The sequence below is a fragment of the Hemicordylus capensis genome, chromosome 6 (assembly GCF_027244095.1).
Source record: "Hemicordylus capensis ecotype Gifberg chromosome 6, rHemCap1.1.pri, whole genome shotgun sequence".
NCBI lineage: Eukaryota > Metazoa > Chordata > Lepidosauria > Squamata > Cordylidae > Hemicordylus > Hemicordylus capensis.
In genome coordinates this window covers 97891177-97913163 of record NC_069662.1, presented here as the reverse complement: position 1 = coordinate 97913163, position 21987 = coordinate 97891177, and the positions used below count along the sequence as shown (strand labels likewise).

Here is a 21987-nt window from a genome sequence, read left to right as displayed (position 1 = left end):
CATGATGGAGCACAGCCCTCAGTCCATTCTTGGTATGGTGAAATATTTGCGGGGGGGGGGATCCTGCAATGGTGTCCCTCTTCACAGTTTCGATAGCATCTTTGGCAAGAAAGGAATGTATTTTCTTTAGAAGTTCTTATGACAGATGTGTCACTTTTATCCCCAAATTTGGGGCAGGGGATAAAAATTCTATGGCATATCTTATTCAGATAATACTTAAAACCCGGTGCTAAAAAGTGATGCATTCCCAGGAGCTCAGATAAGGCCTCAGGCATGTTCCCACATTGAAAGAGTCATGACCTCTTGCCATAGGATGATGACGATGACTTGGGCTTAGACTGCTGTGTCTTGTTGAAAACACATGGACGCTTATGGTACTGAGTCACCCCAAACCAGCGAAAGGAGTGGTTTGAAGATTGCGATTAAGTAGCTGAGCTAAAGGAGGAGGACCTTGTAAATTTAAACACCCCTATGAAACTTATAGATGACTGCAGTACTGTCATAGATTTTGCTGTATTCTTCAACTTTTGATGCTCTCCGTTGCTTCATTTGTCTTTTCTCCCAACTGTGCCTAGCCATCAAAAGGTAAGTTTTCTATCCTTTTTCTCATTTCAGGGGCTAGGTTAGAGGAGCACATCCAGACATGGTGACATAGTGTCACACTGCTGACATAGATCGTGGCATGCTGTGAGGTGTGCAGGAGCTATTAGGAAAGTCTACAAGCCTCCTTATGGAAAGCTAAAGCAGAATCTTTCTTCCTGGAGAAATGTAATCTATGAATGATGCCATCTTCTCCCACAAGAATACGTTATAGCAAGCTATGAAGGCTTGATAATTTGCAATTTTGAGGGGGAGTGTAGATATGGACTAAATACTTCTCCCTGGAGAGTCTAATTTCCTTCCTTCTCTGTTGGCTCGTGCAGAAATGACCCTGTTTCTTGACCTTGACTGAGCTGCTTCTACTATAACCAAGTTGGGAGTAGGATGTTTTCGAAGAAACTGATTGTCTTCTACCTGAAATTTATAGAAACTTTCTAGCTTCTTTGACGCTGAAGGCAGCAGATCAGGTTTCTCCCAACAAGTTTTGACTATATCCACAAGAGCTGAATACATAGGCAGAAAAACATAATGTGAGGCCTCCAAGTCAACAGGCCCAAAAATAGGGTCTGGAGAAGGTTTGGGTGGTTCCTTAGTTTGTATGCCTAGAGAAGTGGCCATACGCACCACTTATTCTGTAAACAATTTGAGATCCTTTGATGGTGATGGAGCTTTAGAGTCTTCAATCCATTCTGAAGGTGTCAAGCCCAATGCTAAGTCTACCGAGTTTTCCTCTTCCAAGGCCTCATTGTCAGATTCTGAGTCTACTACAAACAACTCCTCCCCTTGTGGGTCATTGTCTATTTCTTTCAACGGCTGGTGAGTAGTGATGGGTCTGTCGGGACCGAGGGTATGGAATGAGGATTCTGATCAGGTGTGATGGTTGACCCTCTCCCCTGTGTCAGGAGGAATTGGGTCCTCCTTTGCCCGTGGTGTGTCATGCGTCTGATGGCACGGAAGCTGCTGGGATTCTAGGGGGTGAATCTCTGTCTAGGGACTAAGACCAAGACCTAAGTTTCTAAGGAGACTGGGACTTGAAGCTAGAGGTTCGGCTCCAATGGTCAGGTCCTTCAGGCATTGATATCTGTATGGAGCATAGGAGCATTGGTGGTGCTGATAGAGCTGGTGGTGCTGATAGAGTTCCCTGTCTGCTGACAGAATTCCCTGTTCCCTGTCCCATAGCAATCGTAGAAAAAAAACAGGCATAGCGATTGGAAGACGGAAATCTGTAAGGCTGGTAACTACATTCAGATGGGGAATATCTATAGTGGTAACACTCTTGGTACCAACAGGTATATTCCCTCACCAAGGAAGATAGTAATGTCTTGACGAGTCTACATGATTTGGAACCATGTTACAGTGCCTAGGACACCATCTTGGGGTTTCCTCTCTGAGTGCTGTGGCTCTGGATCAAAGTCCTTTTTGGAATTGGATAGCAATCTGGGGGTAGCCTTCCTGGATATGTCCCAATCTGGGGTACAATGTTCAGGAGACTCCCTATCCAGAAGGAAGTGCTCTAGAGATTCTGGCGTTTGAGGCTCTGGAGACTTTGAGCATGTGTGTGACTTAGGAACTGACACCGTCTGTACCAGCATTGAGGTTTTCTTCAGTACTGAAGCCTGTGTTTTCTTTGGAATTTTAGGAACCAACACCAGTGTCTGAGGTTGTGTGGCCATAATACTACAGAGGATTGCTGGTCTTGTGGTAGCAAGCATGACTTGTCACCTTAGCTAAGCAGGGTCTGCCCTGGTTGTATATGAATGGGAGACTTGATGTGTCAGCACTGTAAGATATTCCCCTTAGGGGATGGAGCTGCTCTGGGAAGAGCAGAAGGTTCCAAGTTCCCTCCCTGGCATCTCCAAGATAGGGCTGGGAGAGATTCCTGCCTGAAACCTTGGAGAAGCCGCTGCCAGTCTTTGTAGACAATACTGAGCTAGATGGACCTATGGTCTGACTCAGTATAAAGGCAGCTTCCTATGCTTCTACTACCAGTGGATAGCACAAGCGTCTTCTTTTTCTTTGGGATCTCATCCTGACACATCTGTTTCTTATGTTTTATTTTCAGTGGCGGTATGACACCTGAGTTGCTCAGCAATGTTGAGGAGGTGCTTGGGAGCTGTCAGGTTCTGAGTTTTTACCAGTCTCGACAGACATGGAACTGAGGAGTCCTAAGGGCAACTTCTTCCAGCAGCACAACAGTCAAACTAGTAGGTGCTGCAGCAGCCATGTATACTGGAAGGAAAGGGCCATTTCCCACAACAAAGCCTGTAGTCTGGAAGCCCTATTACATCGAGCTTGCTTACTACATTTCTGGCAATGGGCAATGTTCTACTACATGCGCCTCTCCAAGGCAGATTAAACAGTGATGGTGGCCATCGGAAGAAGGCAGGTTAGCCCCACAACGTACAAATTTGCTGAAGGAAATTTTTGCCTCCATAAAATTTTGGAGTAAATTATCCGGGGGGGGGGGAGCAAATAAATACGCCAAACACAAAGACTAGAGACAAGTAAGATAGAATTAACATGCAAACTAAATAAGAGGCTGAAACGTTTAGACCCCAAAACCTAGTGAGCTGTATGGAAAGTTATCCAATCAAACAAGGCAATGTGAAGCGTTTGGCAGACAATGAAAAACTGAGGGAAAAGAATAGTCTCATTCTCATGCAGGATAGGGGGTGGGGCTAATACCAAAAGACTTAGAGAGCTTGGAATGTTCCTGACTGGGCTCCTGTGCATGCATGAAGCCCATTTCTATGGGGCACAGTAACCACTTAGAACAACACAAGATTGCTTTCTCCTTTTTAAATTCAGTTCCAAACTTCTCATTGATACCCCAAATCCAATGAGTGTCAAGGATTGACATTCATCAAAGACAGATATCTTCCACTAGCCTAGGGGTTCTCAACCTGTGATATTCCAGATGTTGCTGAACAACTCCAATCATCTCCAGCTACGATTTATTGTGGCTAGGGATGATGGGAGTTTCAGTTCAGCAACATCTGGATAACCACAAACTGGTAATCCCTGTACTAGTCTATTCCTCAAGCGTACATGGAGAGATGTATCAGTATTTCCATGTTCACTGAGGTATTCATGGTGTACAGGTCTAGCTAGTTAGAATGCTTAGTACGCACGGATGTACAATGGTGGAAACATCATGGAGGTAATATTTTCCAAGAGATGATAAATCTATTTACTGTAGATTTTTACATCAGGCTAATTCACAAATTCGGGGAGCCTTCTGTTCAGCAGTAAGCTGAACCTTGCCTTGACCATTCAGCATGAACAGGGCTGGCATCAGGGGGTCAACATCACTGGGCAGCTGTCAAGGGCCCAGGAGATCTCAATGTTGATCTCCAAGACTACTTTTGTGCTCACGAGTTATTTGTACAGTGGTGGCAGAAAATTTGTTTCTGCGACTACCCAGATAGGAGGGAACCCATCGAAGGGTCTCATATGAAGAACCCCCTGAAATCAGCCCTGAGGATGAGAGTCATTCCTGAAGTATTCCCCGCCTCCTTGTAATTAGTCCAAACAGCACAGCAGCATAGTAAAGGACATGCTCCTAAATACATGAAGGTTCATTTTTTAATGCCTAAACTTATGCCTCCCCAAACTGCTTTCAAATGTGCTGGAGTCTGAATATCTTATTTCTACATATATTTGTGTTGGGAGTTATTAGCAGGCTGCTATAGTATACAGCACATTAATGATCCTGTTATTTATTTATTTAGCATATTTTTATACCGCCCAAAACTTACGTCTCTGGGCGGTTTACAACAACTTTGTTGGTTGAAGGATGCATTAAATTAATCCAGGCATCTGCTATCTGCTATGTACTATTAAATGTATTATACATCTGCTATGCTTTGTGCTATATACGTTTAGAATGCAGCTTTTTGGCAAAGTTGCAATCATATTTTATTACGTCAGAAATGGTAAAAGTTTCAGTCTACAGCCTTCTAGAAGCCATTTTCTGTTAACTTGCTGATTTTTAAATCCCTACTGTAAAGTTAATGTACTTAGTAGAATGGTAATTTTCATGTTAGAACTTCTAATTGATCTATTTTATAAAACCATAACAGTAACTCAACCACAATTAAATGGTTTAGCTAACATTCAAGTATACTCATAAACATATGACTGCAGGCGTATCTAGGGAAAATAGTGCCTAGGGCAAGCACTGAAATTGCGCCCCTTGTCCAAACATCCAACACCCATCTTTCAGATAACTTTACCATAATATCAGCTGAAAAATACAAGTCAAGCTCGTTAATCTTTTAATTTTTCAAAAACAATTTAGAAAACTACAAATTTCAGTATGCTGGGGCTCATGAAATACCCAAATACTATGTGGAGGTATACTTGGAAAACTAATGTCTAATTCTCTACTATGCATTGTAGCATCACTATTACATAAGTTTTTAAAAGAAATGGAGAATTTGACTTTTCCCTATTTACTCTGAAAATAATTAAAAGATATGCAGAGTAAACTGTGTCACTGCTTGGAATATATTCTAGTATTTCAGAAAGACAGTTAAAATGAGAGAAAGAGAGCAAGAAACTCCCAGTGGGCCTTAATACTAAGGCTAATTAATACTAATTTCACACTGATTGAAAGACAAACTCACCATTAATAGCCATATTATTAAGACATCACATTTAACTCACTTATAACAAGAAGCAAAGAGCAAATGAATACAATCCTAGCTCATAAGCTTCAGCTCATTATTCACAAGACCTGATTCTCTGTACATAGTGCCAAACTGAATATGTGTACAGTGGATTTGCATTGTAGTGAGGGAAATAAGTATTCAATCCCCTATCAACCAGCAAGATTTCAGGCTCCCAGGTGTCTTTTCACTATATGCAGGTAACGAGCTGAGATGAGGAACACCCTCTGTAAGGGAGTGCTCCTAATCCCAGCTTGTTACAGTACCTGTATAAAAGACACCTGTCCACAGAAGCAAGCAATCACTCAGCTTCCAAACTCACCAACATGCCCAAGACCAAAGAGCTGTTGAAGAATGTCAGGGACAAGGTTGTAGACCTGCACAAGGCTGGACTGGGCTACAAGACTATCGCCAAGCAGCTTGGTGAGAAGGTGACTACAGTTGGCACGATAACTCGCAAATGGAAGAAATACAAAATAACTGTCAATCTCCCTCGGTCTGGGGCTCCATGCAAGATCTCACCTCGTGGAGTTGCAATGATCATGAGAACGGTGACAAAGCAGCCCAGAACTACAGGGGGGGAACTTGTCAATGATCTCAGGGCAGCTGGAACCATAGTCACCAGAAAACAATTGGTAAAACACTATGCCGTGAAGGACTGAAATCTTGCAGTGCCCGCAAGGTCCCCCTGCTCAAGGCAGCACATGTACAGGCCCGTCTGCAGTTTGCCAATGCACATCTGAATGATCCAGAGGAGAACTGGGCGAAAGTGTTGTGGTCAGATGAGACCAAAATCAAGCTCTTTGGCATCAACTCAACTCGCCGTGTGTGGAGGAGGAGGAATGCTGCCTATGAGCCCAAGAACACCATCCCCACCGTCAAACATGGAGGTGGACACATTATGCTTTGGGGGTGTTTTTCTGCTAAGGGGACAGGACACCTTCACCGTATCGAAGGGACGATGGACGGGACCGTGTACTGTCAGATCTTGGGTGAGCACCTCCTTCCCTCAGCCAGGGCATTGAGAATGGGTCGTGGATGGGTATTCCAGCATGACAATGACCCAAAACACACAGCCAAGGCAACAAAGGAGTGGCTCAAGAAGAAGCACATGAAGGTCCTGGAGTGGCCCAGCCAGTCTCCAGACCTTAATCCCATAGAAAATCTGTGGAGAGAGATGAAGGTTCGGGTTGCCAAACATCAGCCTCGAAACCTTTCTGACCTCGAGGGGATCTGCAAAGAGGAGTGGAACAACATCCCTCCTGGGTTGTGTGCAAACCTGGTGGCCAACTACAAGAAACGTCTGACCTCTGTGACTGCCAACAAGGGTTTTGCCACCAAGTACTAAGACATCTTTTGTGAAGGGATCGAATACTTATTTCCCTCACTACAATGCAAATCCATCGCTGACTTTTGGGCACTGGGCTTTTGAGGATTTGTTTGTTGTTATTCTGTCTCTCAAAGCTACAATAAACCTACCATTCCAATTATAGCCTGGTCATTTCTGTGTCAGAGGGCAAACGGACAAAATCAGCAGGGGATCAAATACTTATTTCCCTCACTGTATGTATGTATGTGTACACACACACACATACACACACATATATATAATTATTATTGTTATTACTACTACTACTACTACATTTATATCCCGCTCTTCCTCCATGGAGCCCAGAGCGGTGTACTACATACTTGAGTTTCTCTTTCACAACAACCCTGTGAAGTAGGTTAGGCTGAGAGAGAAGTGACTGGCCCAGAGTCACCCAGCTAGTTTCATGGCTGAATAGGGATTTGAACCTGGGTCTCCCCGGTCCTAGTCCAGCACTCTAACCACTACACCATGCTGGCTCTCTCATATATATATATATATATATATATATATATATATATATATGCTGAAAACAAAATGGCTGCCACACATGCTCAAATGGCCTCTGCGAGGCCTGGCATGGGGGCCTCACAGAGGCCATTTGAGCATGCACAGTCGCCATTTTTTTAAAAAAAATAATTTTTAAAAATAGTGCCCCCCTTCAAGTGGCGCCCGGGGCACGTGCCCTGCCTGCCCTACCCCTAGATATGCGCCTGTATGACTGTACATGAATCTTTCCCATTGCAAAACCTGCGTTATTCATTTAAAAAACAGCCAAACCATGGTTTGGCATTACATGAAAACTGATCAGTACTTGATCAGTTCTCATGTAATGGTGCAGAGAATTTAGGAGCGACTCTATTATCCTCAGACAGTATCTCAAGATTATCTTAGCATATAGACAGGTAGGTTCACATGGGAGTAGGCCAGGGCTGCTCAACTTTGGCCCTCCTGCAGATGTTGGCCTACAATTCCCATAATCCCTGGCTACTAGCCACTGTTGCTGCGTATTATGGGAACTGTAGTCCAAAAACAGCTAGAGGGCCTAAATTGAGCAGGCCTGGAGTAAGCAATCCCTTCAGGCACCCAGGTTCCCAGCCATGTTGGGCACACCACCACTCTGAATTTTGATTAGAAAGGCCATCACTTTACCTTGCTTGGCAGCTCAGAAGAAGAATCTCTTTATTGTTTATTAAAATTTGTAACAGAACCAAAAAAGCTTTTGCTCGAATGGAAGTGGAAGGACTTTCAAATAGTCGGATAACCGTTGTCACAAAGTCCTGGTTGAAAAAAACACCACAAACACTAGCTCAACAACACACACACAAAAACCAATGTTTTCTAGACATCTTAAATTAGAAGAGCACATTACTAATAGTATTTCAATGGTGGTGATGGTACAGAGAACCATCTTCCTTTACCTATGTAATCCACTTTGAGATTTTTGTTGTTGATGAAAAGTTGTATAACATTAATGCTAATAGGACAGTTGCATTCCTATCCAACTGCATGAATTCATTCTCTTTCATTTATCAAACTGAAAATTTATTGTCATTGACTATCTGCAGATAGAACTCATATGATAAATACTCCAGTGACATTAAGAAATGTTTACATTGTTTTATAAAAGTGTCAACTTGCAATTAGTATTTATTTCAGAATTCTCACCCTCACACCCTTGAAAGAACTGAATCTTGTTGACAGGTAACATGATGAAGCCCAGCCAGCCCCCACCCTCCACCCCAAGGCCAAAAATAAAAAATAAAATCCTTAGGAGATTCCTAGCAACTTTAGATATCGTGAGCTTTCTTACTCTGTTATGCAGTACATAATTATTGTAAATGTTTTTATTTAAGGTCAAACTATGTTGCTTGGCAGCTGTATTAAACATGAGAACACAAACCTGTTATCACTTTCAGTATAACACAGAAATCCTGTCAACTTTCCAACTAGAAGCCACAGAAGCAGTACAGGAGGAAAATAAATGGGGAATTACACTATTAAATCTGTTTTTTGAGGATAGTATAGTCTCTTAAAAATAACCACAACTAAGATGACTTTTTGCAGCCAGGTATAGGTAAGAGTTCTACAAGTGCAGGAAGAAGCATGGTCTCTGCCTCCAGTTTGTAGAACATTAAAGTACATGTTCTCTATATAAATAATGGGACAACATCCAGATTAGGGTAGTCATGATTAGGTCCCATTGAAGTTACTTGGAGTACTTAGTTTCTGGCTTCTACATTGAGCACAAATCTGTATACAGCTGAATAAGAGGTCCAGAGAGCCTCACTAGGAAACCAAAGAATGGAGTAGAAAGTAGATATTGTTATTTCTCTGGGCCAGTAGAATGGCTATAACTTAAATAGCTAAATCTACATTAGATTTGGGACTTAAGCTTATCCAACTGAAAATATTACTGAGAGCTTATTGGACTCCAATCCATCTATATCAGCTAGGGAGTCCTCAGCAGCATATACTGGAGGGAAGCATGCCGGAGGCGTAGCCGGCGGACCCTCTGTAGGGGGCCAGCCTTTGGTGCCGGGCCTTTGGTGCCAGGCCTTCAGTGTGGGACTGGGGTCTGGGGGGGGGAGGGTGTTATAAGGTGGGGTTGGAGGTCGGGGTTGAATGTTGTTAGTCCTCCCTTTTATTGGGTTGTGCCAGGCCTTTTGTTGTCATGTGTTTAGGCTCTCCTGGGCAGAATGATGCTGGGTGTGTGTCCAGTGGCTCTGGGGCAACTATTACTGTTGTGGTGGTGGACCTATTTGGGCAGGAGAGCACGTCAAGGGCCAGGCTCCACAGCCCTGCCAAGTCTTCTCATGAGGAGAACGGCCGAGCTGGGGCTTCCCTTCCAGCTTGCACAGATGGCCCTTGGCGCGCTCTTCCACCCCGGCTGTCCTCCTCATGAGGAGACTTGGCAGAGCAATGGAGACCGCTGCCCAGCTGCTCCCGGGTGCCCAGCCCATAGATGATTCCCATGTGCAACATCCCCAAAGGGGGGTGCTGCACCATGTCAGCTCCCCAGCAGCCTCCAACAGCACCAATATCCCACCCAACAACCAAAGGTGACCATGCAGCACTCAAGTAGCAGTCCCATGGTAAAAGGAAAACATTTACTATGCATCAGGGGCTGCTCCCTGGGGCTACAGGGTATGCTTTGGCACTCAACATGCCAGGCCCTGTGGTCATTCAGGGCACCCTGTTCCTCCTGCTATGGGGGGATGTGCTTTACGGGTTTGTCATTTGACAACACTGTCCTATGTGGGCAGCTGCCGCCAGGCATATGCTCCCCATGTGCTCCCCTGGGGAACCCGCACCACGATAAATCCCAGCTCCTCCAATAGTCTCTCTGCCCACCCTGCAGCCTTGCACCTGGCAGTTCTGCAAGGAGCGAGCTTATTTATTTATTTATTACATTTCTAAACCGCCCAAAACGCAAATTCTCTGGGCGGTATAGTTCCTCATAGCGTAGAATGGCAACATGTAGGGGCATCCCCCTTCTGCAGAGCATCAAAACTGCTATGCACCCACCTGGTTCTGCCTCCCAACTTTTGCAAACTTTTGCTGCCCTCCGAGCAGCAAATTTGGTTGCAGTTGTTCACATGAGTGGTAAGTCTTGGCTAGTTAATTCCTCTGCCCCTCTAATCTCGGTTAGGCTCAAGAGACAGGTTCAGGGTTACCCAGTTTTGGACAGCTTGGGCTTAGGGGAATGGTGCTGGTTCACATGAGCATCTAACCCAGGTCTGCCTGCCTCTAACCTGAGTTAGGATGATCGTGTGGCTTAATTATTTTTTGCACTGGAAAGTGTCCCTCAGAGAACACACTCAATTGTCTCAATATGCAACCATCATGAAATATCTTGTACCCTGTAGAAATATTTATAGTAGCCAGTGCCATATAGGGTTAAATATTTTGAAGATTTTATTTGTGGCATTGTTTGTGCGAAAAAGTCATACTTCCTGATGATCTACAGATACCAAATTTGGCAGGCACAGTCCTCCCACTGAAATTGACTGAATGCACTACTTTTTAGACTGGAATATGCTTGGTGAACTTTAATTTAAAAAAACCACACACACACCAGAATTTCTGAATAGCATACGTCCAGATTACCTACAGATAGCAAATTTTGCATGAAGAATACTGCCACTTAAATTAGCTCGATGCACTGCTCTCGACACATTACAATTTACAAATAATCCGCCAGGAATAAGCTGGGGATAGGTTTTATTTTATTTTATTAGAAGAAATTGAACATGATCACCATAATTTAACAGTTATTGTTCACAACTGATTTTTAACACTCAATAAGATCAAAAATTCGAAAATGACATCATGCTCAAGAGAAACTGATCACCTTTCTCAGATTCACATTTACTATTATTTAAAGCCACCATGGTCACTATTCAATAAAGTGCATGGTGTTTGAGGTTGAAATCCTGCATATTTAAAAGTGTTCTTTGATTGCTTTTGCAAGCACATTAACAAATTCTATTACATATTTAATTTCCTGAACTTTTCTACAAGTCCAATCTACACAAAATGACTTTGCACAGTCAATGGAAGGCCTCACCTGCTAGTATACAATAATTAACTGGAACAGGGATTTTCAGAATGTTTTTCATAAGATCTACCCATTCTGGACATACACTGTATGCAAAGCAATTTCTATACGTCATTCTTTAACAGTAAATAATTAACAAAAAATTAAAAATAAAACATCAGAAATATTCAAAATACAAAATAGCCCTTTTAATTATATAATTTAAATTACAGATGCTACAGCCATTTCCTTAGACCCACAAGCTTCCTTCCTTCATATGATTAGGAAAATGTCGACACGAATTGGCCTAAGGTCCTCCAAGGATAGTGCAATCCAAGTACAGCTTCAGATTCAATCCGCACACTCATTATTTTCTCTTTTAAATGTCTGGGAGGACTATGTCAAAGCAGTTGTACTCATACATTTCTTATTGTTTTTTCCTTGGGGCCATTATTAGTTGATGGCCCTACTACAGCTCACAGGATTTATTGAATGTTAGCAGCAACTCCAAGACAGATTGATCCTATCTTCTGGGATGTGACAAACAAGCCATGTTAGGTCTGTAGCTCATTATTTTACATTCAGCCTTTTTCTGGTTTCTTTTTTCTAAGACCTCGTCTTCTTTTAAGTAAAAGCTTGGTGGTCAATTTATCTGATACTGGAATAGAACATTTTCCCTGCAGAAGAATTATCTTCTATTTAAGAGAGATACTTGCTGGGATCCAAAGAATGGGGCATGAATACATGGGAATAATCCTGCACATATATGGAGTTTACCTGCTATTTTAACTCCAGAAATTCCCAGTGCAATTAAACTGATTTGCAACTTGTCTCTCCAGAAGTAACTACTGCAGTAAAAGCAAGGAAAGCTCTAGCTATACTCTGCAGGATCGAGGAGTGGATAGAACATACCAATTTAAGGAAGGTTTTCAGATGGTAGATGTCAGAGTTCCTTGGGGGTGAGACTTTACTTACCACTGCCCCTTGGGCAACCTGCTATACTGCAGCAGCTTTCCAGTCTTCAGGCCCTATGCTGACCCCACCAAGTAAGGCCCATGATTGGCTTCCATGCAGACAGGTAGAGTATAAAAGGCTTCCCATAAAGCAGATGTTGCCATAGTTTCAGGCTCTCTTTGCTGCTGATGCATTTGTTCTGTTTGCTCAATTTGATCTCTGGTGTGTTCCTGAACTTTGGTTCTTGGTTTGTCCTTGACTCCTGATTCTCTGCTCAGTTTGACCTTTGGCATGTTCCTGGTCTTTGGCTACTGGTTTTGATCCCTGAACCTTGACTGGCATGCATGGAGACCATGCACATGCCTGCATAGAGCAGAGGCAGCTGGGGGAAGAGCGCCACCGGCGCACCAAGATAGCTGGGGGAGTGCGCCACAATTAAGGAAGTGGTGACAAGGAATGGAGGAACAGGTATGGACCTGCTCTCCTCTGTGTTGAAGGGGCAGGAGATGTGCTGCGATTCGCTATCTGAATTGCATTTCATGCACATCCCTAACAGAGTCCTGTTGGCATATTGGGAAGAAGAAGCACAATTCTAAAGAACAGATTATTCCCCTCCCCATGTGTTTTGCTGTTTCTAGACACAGCAGAAAGGCCTGGCTCCAGTGGATGGAATTCAAGGTATGTTGATCCAGGCTAGTAGGCCTACATTTTCAATTTTGTGTTCCAGTTAGGGCTGGCAACTCCTACTGAAGCTATTCTTGGAGGATTTCCCCTCGCCCAATGTTTTTCACAATATTAACCCAGAGAAGGGCCTGCCTGGCTTGGGTAACAGGAAGAGCAAAATTTCTTTATAAATGAAGATTGCCTGCTGTGAGGTTTAGAGGCAGCTGTAAGGGTAGGTTGGAGGCTGCTGCATAGTCACATCTTCAAAAGAATGACTACAAAAAGGTAACATTTTATCTAGTGATGTGTCTTTGTTTTTAAATTTGTGGGTACTGTAGGAGAGACTTTATATTTGAGAAATATGGAAACTGGTGTTCAACATGGTGAATAATAGTATTTATATATGTTTCTGGGTGTTAAACGTATTTCATAGATAAAATGTCATGAACCATGATAAAAGTACTGTAAAGTAAGTTAGTTGGGGTAATGGAGTTAAGCAATATCAGTTGGCTACCTACTATGTTCATGCAGATGTTATACTATTACCCTTTGAATCTTCAAGGGCTTCTCATTGGCATACAGTGGTTATCCAAAAGTGTGTAATACCCACCACCCCACCCCCAGTATGTGTGTTGTAGTGATATGACAAAAACCCAAGCTGGTCCCACTAACTTCAAACTTCACCAGCTGCCACTGAATAAAGAGTAGAAGAGAGATCCAGGAGAATAAGAACTACATAGCTATGTTTAAATTTGGCAATGAGGGGATCAAGGATGATAGAAGTTTCTGTAGAGGGTAGAATCCAGAGAAAAGAGTTGTGGTATGCAAGGAAAAGACAGTGAAGTTGAATCAAGAATATTAACAGTTTAATGAGATATATATTATTTACAGAGAAGCAACTACAGTGCTCTTGCGGCTGGCTGTATTTAGTCCTACCTCTACATCAGACTGGAATAAGAGTAACTAAAGCACCATTCAAAAGCTGGCCTGGATCAATGAATGGATTAACAAAAAACACCACAGAAGCCAGAGAAAATTCATTTTCTCTCTCAACCCTGCTTTTCAAACACTCCAGGATTTTGGAGATAAAGAGTAGTAAGCAAACAATTGGAAAGGAAGGGTGAGTCAAGGGATTTTATTTTTTTAAAAGAATGTGTTAGTGTTATATTTGAAAGGAGAAGGGAATGAGAAGTTGATAATGTGGTGGAGAGAAGGGAGTAAAGAAGAGACAAAAGGGAGTAAGACAATATACACTCTAATTGATATGTAATTAAGAACATAAGAACAGCCCTGCTGGATATGGTCCAAGGCCCATCTAGTCCAACATCCTGTTTCACACAGTGGCCCACCAGATGCCACTGGAAGCCTATAGGCAAGAGTTGAGGGCATGCCCTCTTTCCTGCTGTTACTCCCCTGCAACTGGTACTCTGAGGCATCCTGCCTTTGAGGCTGGAGGTGGCCCATAGCCCTCTGACTAGTAGCTGTTGATAGATCTCTCCTCCATGATGTTATACAAACCCCTCTTAAAGCCATCCAGGTTGTTTGCTGTCACCACATCTTATGGAAGAGAATTCCACAAGTTGATCATGCGTTGTGCGAAAAAGTACCTCCGATTCCTGGTCCTAAATTTCCTGGCAAATCAATTTCATGGGATGAACCCTGATTCTAGTGTTATGGGAGAGGGAGAAGAATTTCTCTCTAACCACTTTCTCCACACCATGCATGATTTTATAGACCTCTATCATGTCTCCCTGCAGTCATCTTTTTTCTAAACGAAATAGCCCCAGGTGTTGTAGTCTTGCCTCATAAGAAAGGTGCTCTAGGCCCCTGATTATCTTGGTTGCCCTCTTCTGCACCTTTTCCAGTTCTACAATGCCCTTTTTTAGATGTGGTGACCAGAATTGTACGCAGTACTCCAGGTGTGGCCGCACCATAGTTTTGTATAAGGGCATTATAGTATTAGCAGTTTTATTTTCAATCCCCTTCCTAATGATCCCTAGCATGGAATTTGCCTTTTTCACAGCTGCCGCACATTGAGTCAACATTTTCAACGAGCTGTCCACTACGACCCCAAGATCTCTCTCCTGGTCAGTCACCAACAGCTCAGATCCCATCAACGTATACCTGAAGTTGGGTTTTTTTGTCCCAATGTGCATCACTTTACAATTGCCCACACTGAAGTGCATTTGCCATTTTGTTGCCCACTCCCATAGTTTGGAGAGATCCTTTTGGAGCTCCTGACAATCCGTTTTGGATTTCACTATCTGAAAGAATTTGGTATCATCTGCAAATTTGGCCACCTCGCTTCTTACCCCTGCTTCTAGATCATTTATGAATAAATTTAAAAGCACCAGTCCAAGTACAGATCCCTGGGGGACTCCACTTCTTATTCCCTCCTTTGTGAAAACTTTTGATTTATCCCTACCTCTGTTTCCTGTCCTTCAGCCAGTTATCAATCCACACATATACTTGTCCCCTTATCCCATGACTGCTAGGTTTTCTCAGGAGTCTTTGATGAGGAACTTTGTCAAAAGCTTTCTGGAAGTCCAGGTATACTATATCAACTGGATCACCTTGATCCACACACTTGTTGACACTCTCAAAGAACTCCAAAAGGTTAGTGAGGCAAGATTTCCCTTTGCAGAAGCCATGCTGGTTCTCTCCCAGCAGGGCTTGTTCTTCTATGTGCTTTACAATTTTATCCTTGAGGATGCTTTCCATCAATTTGCCTGGAACGGACATTAGGCTAACCGGTCTGTAATTTCCTGGATCACCCCTGGATCCCTTTTTGAAAATTGTAGTTACATTTGCTACTCTGCAGTCCTCTGGTACAGAGCCCGATTGCAGGGATAAGTTGTATACAGGTGAAACTCGGAAAATTAGAATATCGTGCAAAAGTCCATTAATTTCAGTAATGCAAATTAAAAGGTGAAACTGATATATGAGACAGACGCATTACATGCAAAGCGAGATAAGTCAAGCCTTAATTTGTTATAATTGTGATGATCATGGCGTACAGCTCATGAAAACCCCAAATCTCCAATCTCAGAAAATTAGAATATTACATGGAACCAAGAAGACAAGGATTGAAGAATAGAACAATATCGGACCTCTGAAAAGTATACAGTGTACTGTGCTTGATTGGCCAGCAAACTCGCCTGACCTGACCCCATAGAGAATCTATGGGGCATTGCCAAGAGAAGGATGAGAGACATGAGAACAAACAATGCAGAATTGCTGAAGGCCACTAATGAAGCATCCTGGTCTTCCATAATACCTCATCAGTGCCACAGGCTGATAGCATCCATGCCACGCCGCATTGAGGCAGTAATTGCTGCAAAAGGGGCCCAAACCAAGTACTGAATACATATGCATGCTTATACTTTTCAGAGGTCCGATATTGTTCTATTCTTCAATCCTTGTCTTCTTGGTTCCATGTAATATTCTAATTTTCTGAGATTGTGGATTTGGGGTTTTCATGAGCTGTACGCCATGATCATCACAATTATAACAAATTAAGGCTTGACTTATCTCGCTTTGCATGTAATGTGTCTGTCTCATATATCAGTTTCACCTTTTAATTTGCATTACTGAAATTAATGGACTTTTGCACGATATTCTAATTTTCCGAGTTTCACCTGTATTTTAGCAAGGAGGTCAGCAATTTCACATTTGAGTTCTTTGAGGACTCTTGGATGGGTGCCATTTGGCCCTTTTTAGCGATTTGCTAGTTTTCAGTTTTTCCATGCGTAAGTACAGTGAGAGAGGCAGAGCTGAGGGGTTTCAATGCATGGATGAGACGTTGGTGCCCGAAAAGCCTGGTTCAGGAACAGGTATATGCTCAGTATCCTCTGTCGTGAGGGCAGAAGCAAAGAACTCATTTAGCTTTTTTGCAAACTCCATATACTCCTTAATAATCCCTTTCACTCCCTCATTATAGAACGGTCCAACTGCCTCCCTGGCTGGTTTCCTGCTTCTGATGTGTTTAAAGAAGTTTTTGTTATTCCCCTTGATACTTCTAGCTAAATGTTGCTCAAACTCTCTTTTTGCCTCCCTTATTGTCACCATGTATTTCTTTTGCCAGAGTTTGTGTTCCTTTTTGTTTTCTTTATTTGGACAGGCCTTCCAATTTCGGAAGGAAGTCTTCTTCCCTTTTATGGCTTCCTTGATTTTACCTGTCAGCCATGCTGGCATTCTCCTGGACTTAGTGGTATCTTTTGTCCTTTTGGGTATACATTCTAACTGGGCTTTTAGTATTGTGGTTTTGATTAAACTCCATGCATTCTGGAGCGAAGTGACTCTCCTGATTTTCCCTTTCAGCTTTCTTTTCACCATACTTTAAGACCAGCTGAGCCAGGGGCAGGGTGATGAGGAGAGGGCCTTGTGTTCCACCCCTTGCAGGTAACATCAACTGCCATTTAAGACCAGCTGAGCCAGGGGCGCGAGCTGAAGGGTGAGAGCACAAGGGCTCTCGGCCTTGTGGCTCTCACCCAAGTGCAGAATAGCCGGTGGACTGCAGTAACCAGAGGGTTGAAGAATCCCAACAAGTTTGGTGGACTTCTGAGCAGGAGCACGGATGAAAACAGTCCGTCCCCCGCCCCCCGCCCCCCGCATACCTCCCTGGAGTGTTTTTTATTTTTTCTATTTTCTTATTACTATTATTATTTTTCCCCCACAGCAGCGTAAAACCTACCAAACTAGCTAAAGCATTGCCCAATTCTAATAGGAGGTAGTTTTTATATTTTGTTATTGGGAAGGGGGAACATCTTTGGCAGGGCATTGATTGTTCTTTTTGCTTCTGCTCCCCTCCTTCTCCAGTTGTGTATCAACTATGGCACTGCTTTAAAGCTCAGGCTGAGCTACAGGCGCAAGCCTCTTGGCGCTCTCTCCTTGTAGCTCTCAGCCTTGGGGCGAACTGCCTGGTCTCAGAAATCAGCATACATCATTTTGACCCCTGGTTTTGTTAAGTAGTGGAGCTGTGATTGTTTGGACTGAGGGATGTGTCTGGGAGAGCAGGAAAGTGAGGCTGGTGTGGGGGCAGCAATATCACTGGTAGTGGGCAGAGGGAGATATGGCGGTGGGAGTTGGGTTGGCCGTTACAGGGGGCAACGGTCCAGCCAACTGAGGCCTGTTCCTTTCTCCAGCTCTTCTCCTAACCCTGAGACCCCTGGGAGCTCTGAGAACACCCCCTCGAGGATTAGGGTGCTGCTGCTGAATGCCAGGTCAGTTAATGCTAAAACATCTCTCATCCATGATTTGATTGTGGATGAGCATGCTGACTTTGTATGTGTGATGGAGACTTGGTTGGATGAGCTGGGTGGGGTTGGTCTCTCTCAGCTCTGTCCTCCAGGTTTCCTGATTGTGCATCAGCCCCACCTCGAGGGTCTGGGAGGGGGTGTTGCAGTCATCTATCGAGAGACCCTCCCCGTTTCCAGATGCCTGGTTAGGCAATCTCAGAATTTCGTGTGTTTGTCCTTGAGGGTGGGCCTCTGAGACAGGCTGGGGATTTCTGTTGGTGTACCAACCACCCTGCTGCATTTCAGTCTCCCTTCCTGAGCTGGCGGGGGTGGTCCCGGAGGTGGCCTTGGGTTCTCCCAAGCTTATTGTTCTGGGGGATTTCGATGTCCATGCTGAGGCCCCCCTAGTGGGGGTGCCTCAGGATTTCATGGCCTCCATGGCAGCCATGGGCCTGTCTCAATTGGTATTGGGCCCTACCCACATGGCAGGACATACTCTGGATCTGGTTTTTGCCGACCGGGGAATAAATGATCTGGAGGTGGGGGAATTTGAGATCACTCCCTTGTCATGGACAGATCATCATCTGGTGGGATTTAGTTTGACTGCTCTGTCTGCCCTCTGCAGGGGTGGTGGGCTGATTAGGATGGTGCACCCCCGGATGCTTATGGATCCGCTTGGATTCCAGAAGGCCCTCGGGGAGTTTCCAGTGTCCAGAGCTGGTGACCCTGTCGAGGCCCTGGTTGATCTCTGGAATGGAGATACGGCCCGGGCTGTTGACATGGTTGCTCCTAAACGCCCTCTCCAGCTTGGTGGAGCCCGTTCAGCTCCTTGGTTTTCCTCGGAGCTTAGGACGATGAAGCAACTTGGGCGATGGCTGGAACGACGCTGGAGAAAAAGTCATGAAAAATCCGACCGAACATGGGCTAGAGCCCATTTTAGGGACTACTCCGTGGCAGTGGGGGCGGCGAAGAAATGCTTTTTCTCCGCCTCCATTGTAACTGCTCAGTGCAGACCAGCGGAGCTGTTTCGTGTAGCTAAGGCATTGCTGCACACATCCCCCCAGGTAATGGGGGAGTAACCATCTACAGCCCGCTGTGATCAGCTTGCATGTCACTTTGCGGATAAAGTCGCTCGCACCTGTGCTGATTTGGACTCCAGAGTTTTAGCAGTTCCGGCAGACGTGCCTCTGGTACCATCTGGTCCTATTGTGTTGGATTGTTTTCAGTTGGTGCGGCCTGAGGATGTGGACAAGATCCTGGGCAGTGTGCGGGCAACCCTTGCCCTTCATGGCTAATAAAAGCTGCCAGGGAGGGTACAGGCAGATGGTTGGAGGTGATTATTAATGCCTCATTAAGGGAGGACAAGGTGCCATCGTGCCTCAAGGAGGCGATGGTAAGACCATTATTAAAAAAGCCCTCCCTTGATTCCTCCAACCCGGACAACTATAGACCGGTATCTAACCTGCCCTTTTTGGGCAAGGTGACAGAGAGTGTGGTGGCGTCCCAACTGCAGAGGGTCTTGGATGATACGGATTATCTGGACCCTTTTCAATCTGGCTTCCGCCCCAGATATGGGACTGAGACTGCCTTGGTTGCTCTAGTGGATGACCTATGCCGGCAACTAGATAGAGGGAGTGCATCCCTGTTGGTTCTGTTGGACCTCTGGGCGGCATTCGATACCATTGACCATTGTATCCTTCTCAGCCACCTCTTGAGTATGGGAATTGAAGGTACTGCGTTGCAGTGGTTCCGCTCCTTTCTTGGGGGGAGGGTCCAGAAGGTGGTGCTGGGGAACTACTGCTCGGTTCCATGGCCATTGGCCTGTGGGGTCCTGCAGAGTTCGGTCTTGTCCTCCATGCTGTTTAATATCTACATGAAACCGCTGGGAGAGGTTATCCGGGGACTTGGACTGAGTTGTCAGCAATATGCGGATGATACTCAGCTCTATCTCTCCTTGTCACCTGATCCTAGGGAGGCGGTGGATGTCCTGAATCGGGGGCTGGAGGCCGTGATGGGTTGGATGTGGGCTAATAAACAAACTGAATCCAAACAAGATGCAGGTAATGTTGGTCAGTAGGAGAGCCAATCGGGATGAGTAGTTTTTACCGGTCCTGGATGGGGTTGCACTCCCCTTGAAGGAGCAAGTACACAGCTTGGGGGTATTACTGGACCCGGCTCTGCTTTTGGAAGCTCAGGTGGAGGCAGTGGCTAGGGGTGCCTTAGCATGGCTTTGGCTAGTGCACCAGCTGCGTCTCTTTCTTGAGAAGGCAGATCTGGCCACGGTTACCCATGCCTTAGTCACGTCATGGCTTGATTACTGTAATGCGCTCTACGTGGGGCTGCCCTTGAAGAATATCCGGAAACTGCAGCTAGTGCAAAATGTAGCAGCTAGGGTTTTATCTGGAGCTGCCCGGTGGGAGCACATCACACCCATTTTGAAAGAGCTGCACTGGCTACCAGTTTGTTTCTGGGTCCAATTTAAGGTGCTGGTTTTGACCTTTAAAACCCTTAACGGTTTGGGCCCGGGATACCTGAGGGACCGCCTGCTCCCAAGGGTTACTGCCCGCTTGACGAGGTCATCTGAGGGGGCTCTGCTCCAGGTGCTGACAATGAGGGAGGCTCGGTTGTCATGCATGTGGGACAGGGCCTTCTCTGTTACTGCCCCCAGACTCTGGAATGCTCTCCCGGTGGCTATTCGCTCCTCGGTCTCCATCACAGCTTTTAGAAAGAGTGTAAGATCTTGGTGTTTTGACCAGGCATTTGATTCTCTGCTGCTGCTCTTTATACTCTGTATTGCTTTTATGCTTTTGTTTTAAATTTTTAATCAGATTTGCTTAATATTTTTCACTTAATATTTTAATTGTGTCTTTTTTACCATCTTGTGTTTAAATTTTTTGCTGTAAACCGCCTTGGGATTGTTTTTAATGAAAGGTGGTATATAAATTTAACAATAAATAAATAAATAAATAAATAAATAAATACTCCTCATTTTGGAGAAGTTTCCTCTTCTGAAATTCAAAGTGACTGTGTTAAACTTCCTTGGTGATTCTCTCCCCGCATTTATGCTGAATTTGATTGCACGATGGTCACTGTTCCCTTCCCTGGTGTTTGCTATCTTTTTTTGACACTCTGACCGGCTGGCACAGCCTTCTGTCTGCTCTTTATGTGGTTCTGCTCTGTCCCCTTCTGTTTTATCTGAATCCTTTTCACCCTTGCACTTTAAAGGATGGCATTTGCCGAACCGTATACTGCCCAGCTTCTGTCAGCTATTCCTCAGGCATCAGTTTAAAAGCTACTCTGCAACCTTTTTGATTCTAAGCACCAGCAGTCTGGTTCCATCTTGGTTCAAGGGCAGCCCGCCCCTTTTGTAAAGGCCTTGCTTGCCCCAAAATGTATCCCAGTGCTTAACAAATCGAAACTACTCATCCCGGCACCAACATCTCATCCACGCATTGAAACCCCTCAGCTTTGCCTGTCTCACTGTACCTGCTCATGGAACAGGTAGCATTTCTGGTAATGCTACCTTGGAATGTGTGACTGTGTGAGCAACTTTTAAAAATCCATATTTTTAGACCAAAGCAGATTTCTCTGAACCGTTCAGGTTATACATTTCCATGTGCTGTTCACACTCTCAAGCATATCACCACAGCTGCAAGGGCTAGAAACATTATAATTGGGCATAGAGAAAGCCACTCTGCTTAGCTTTGGCAAAGAATGGGATGCATTCATTTTCAACACACCGGAACACCAGAATGGATCACAGGATTTCATTTCACAACTACCACCCTGTATGAATCATATGTGGTGAAGGGCAGTGTTCCCTCTAAGGCGTGCACATGCTCACAAGTTTTTGGATGTCCACTCAGTTAGTTTTAGATCCCACTCAGGTTGAATCAGGAAGGCCGCATTCCGAATGCACATGTGCACACACTGCCTTGATACTGCCATCCAGAA

At 44.5% G+C, this 21987-nt stretch overlaps 1 protein-coding gene across 9 annotated transcripts in view; it reads right to left on the bottom strand.

Moving 5' to 3' along the window:
• ULK4 (unc-51 like kinase 4) overlaps nt 1–21987 on the bottom strand; it is a 370052-nt gene that overhangs the window by 250805 nt on the left and 97260 nt on the right. For all 9 annotated transcript variants that reach the window (XM_053265063.1, XM_053265069.1, XM_053265068.1 and 6 more), the window contains exon 22: nt 7792–7919. In XM_053265063.1, the coding sequence (XP_053121038.1) occupies nt 7792–7919 (128 nt within the window). The remainder of the gene's footprint in view (nt 1–7791; nt 7920–21987) is intronic.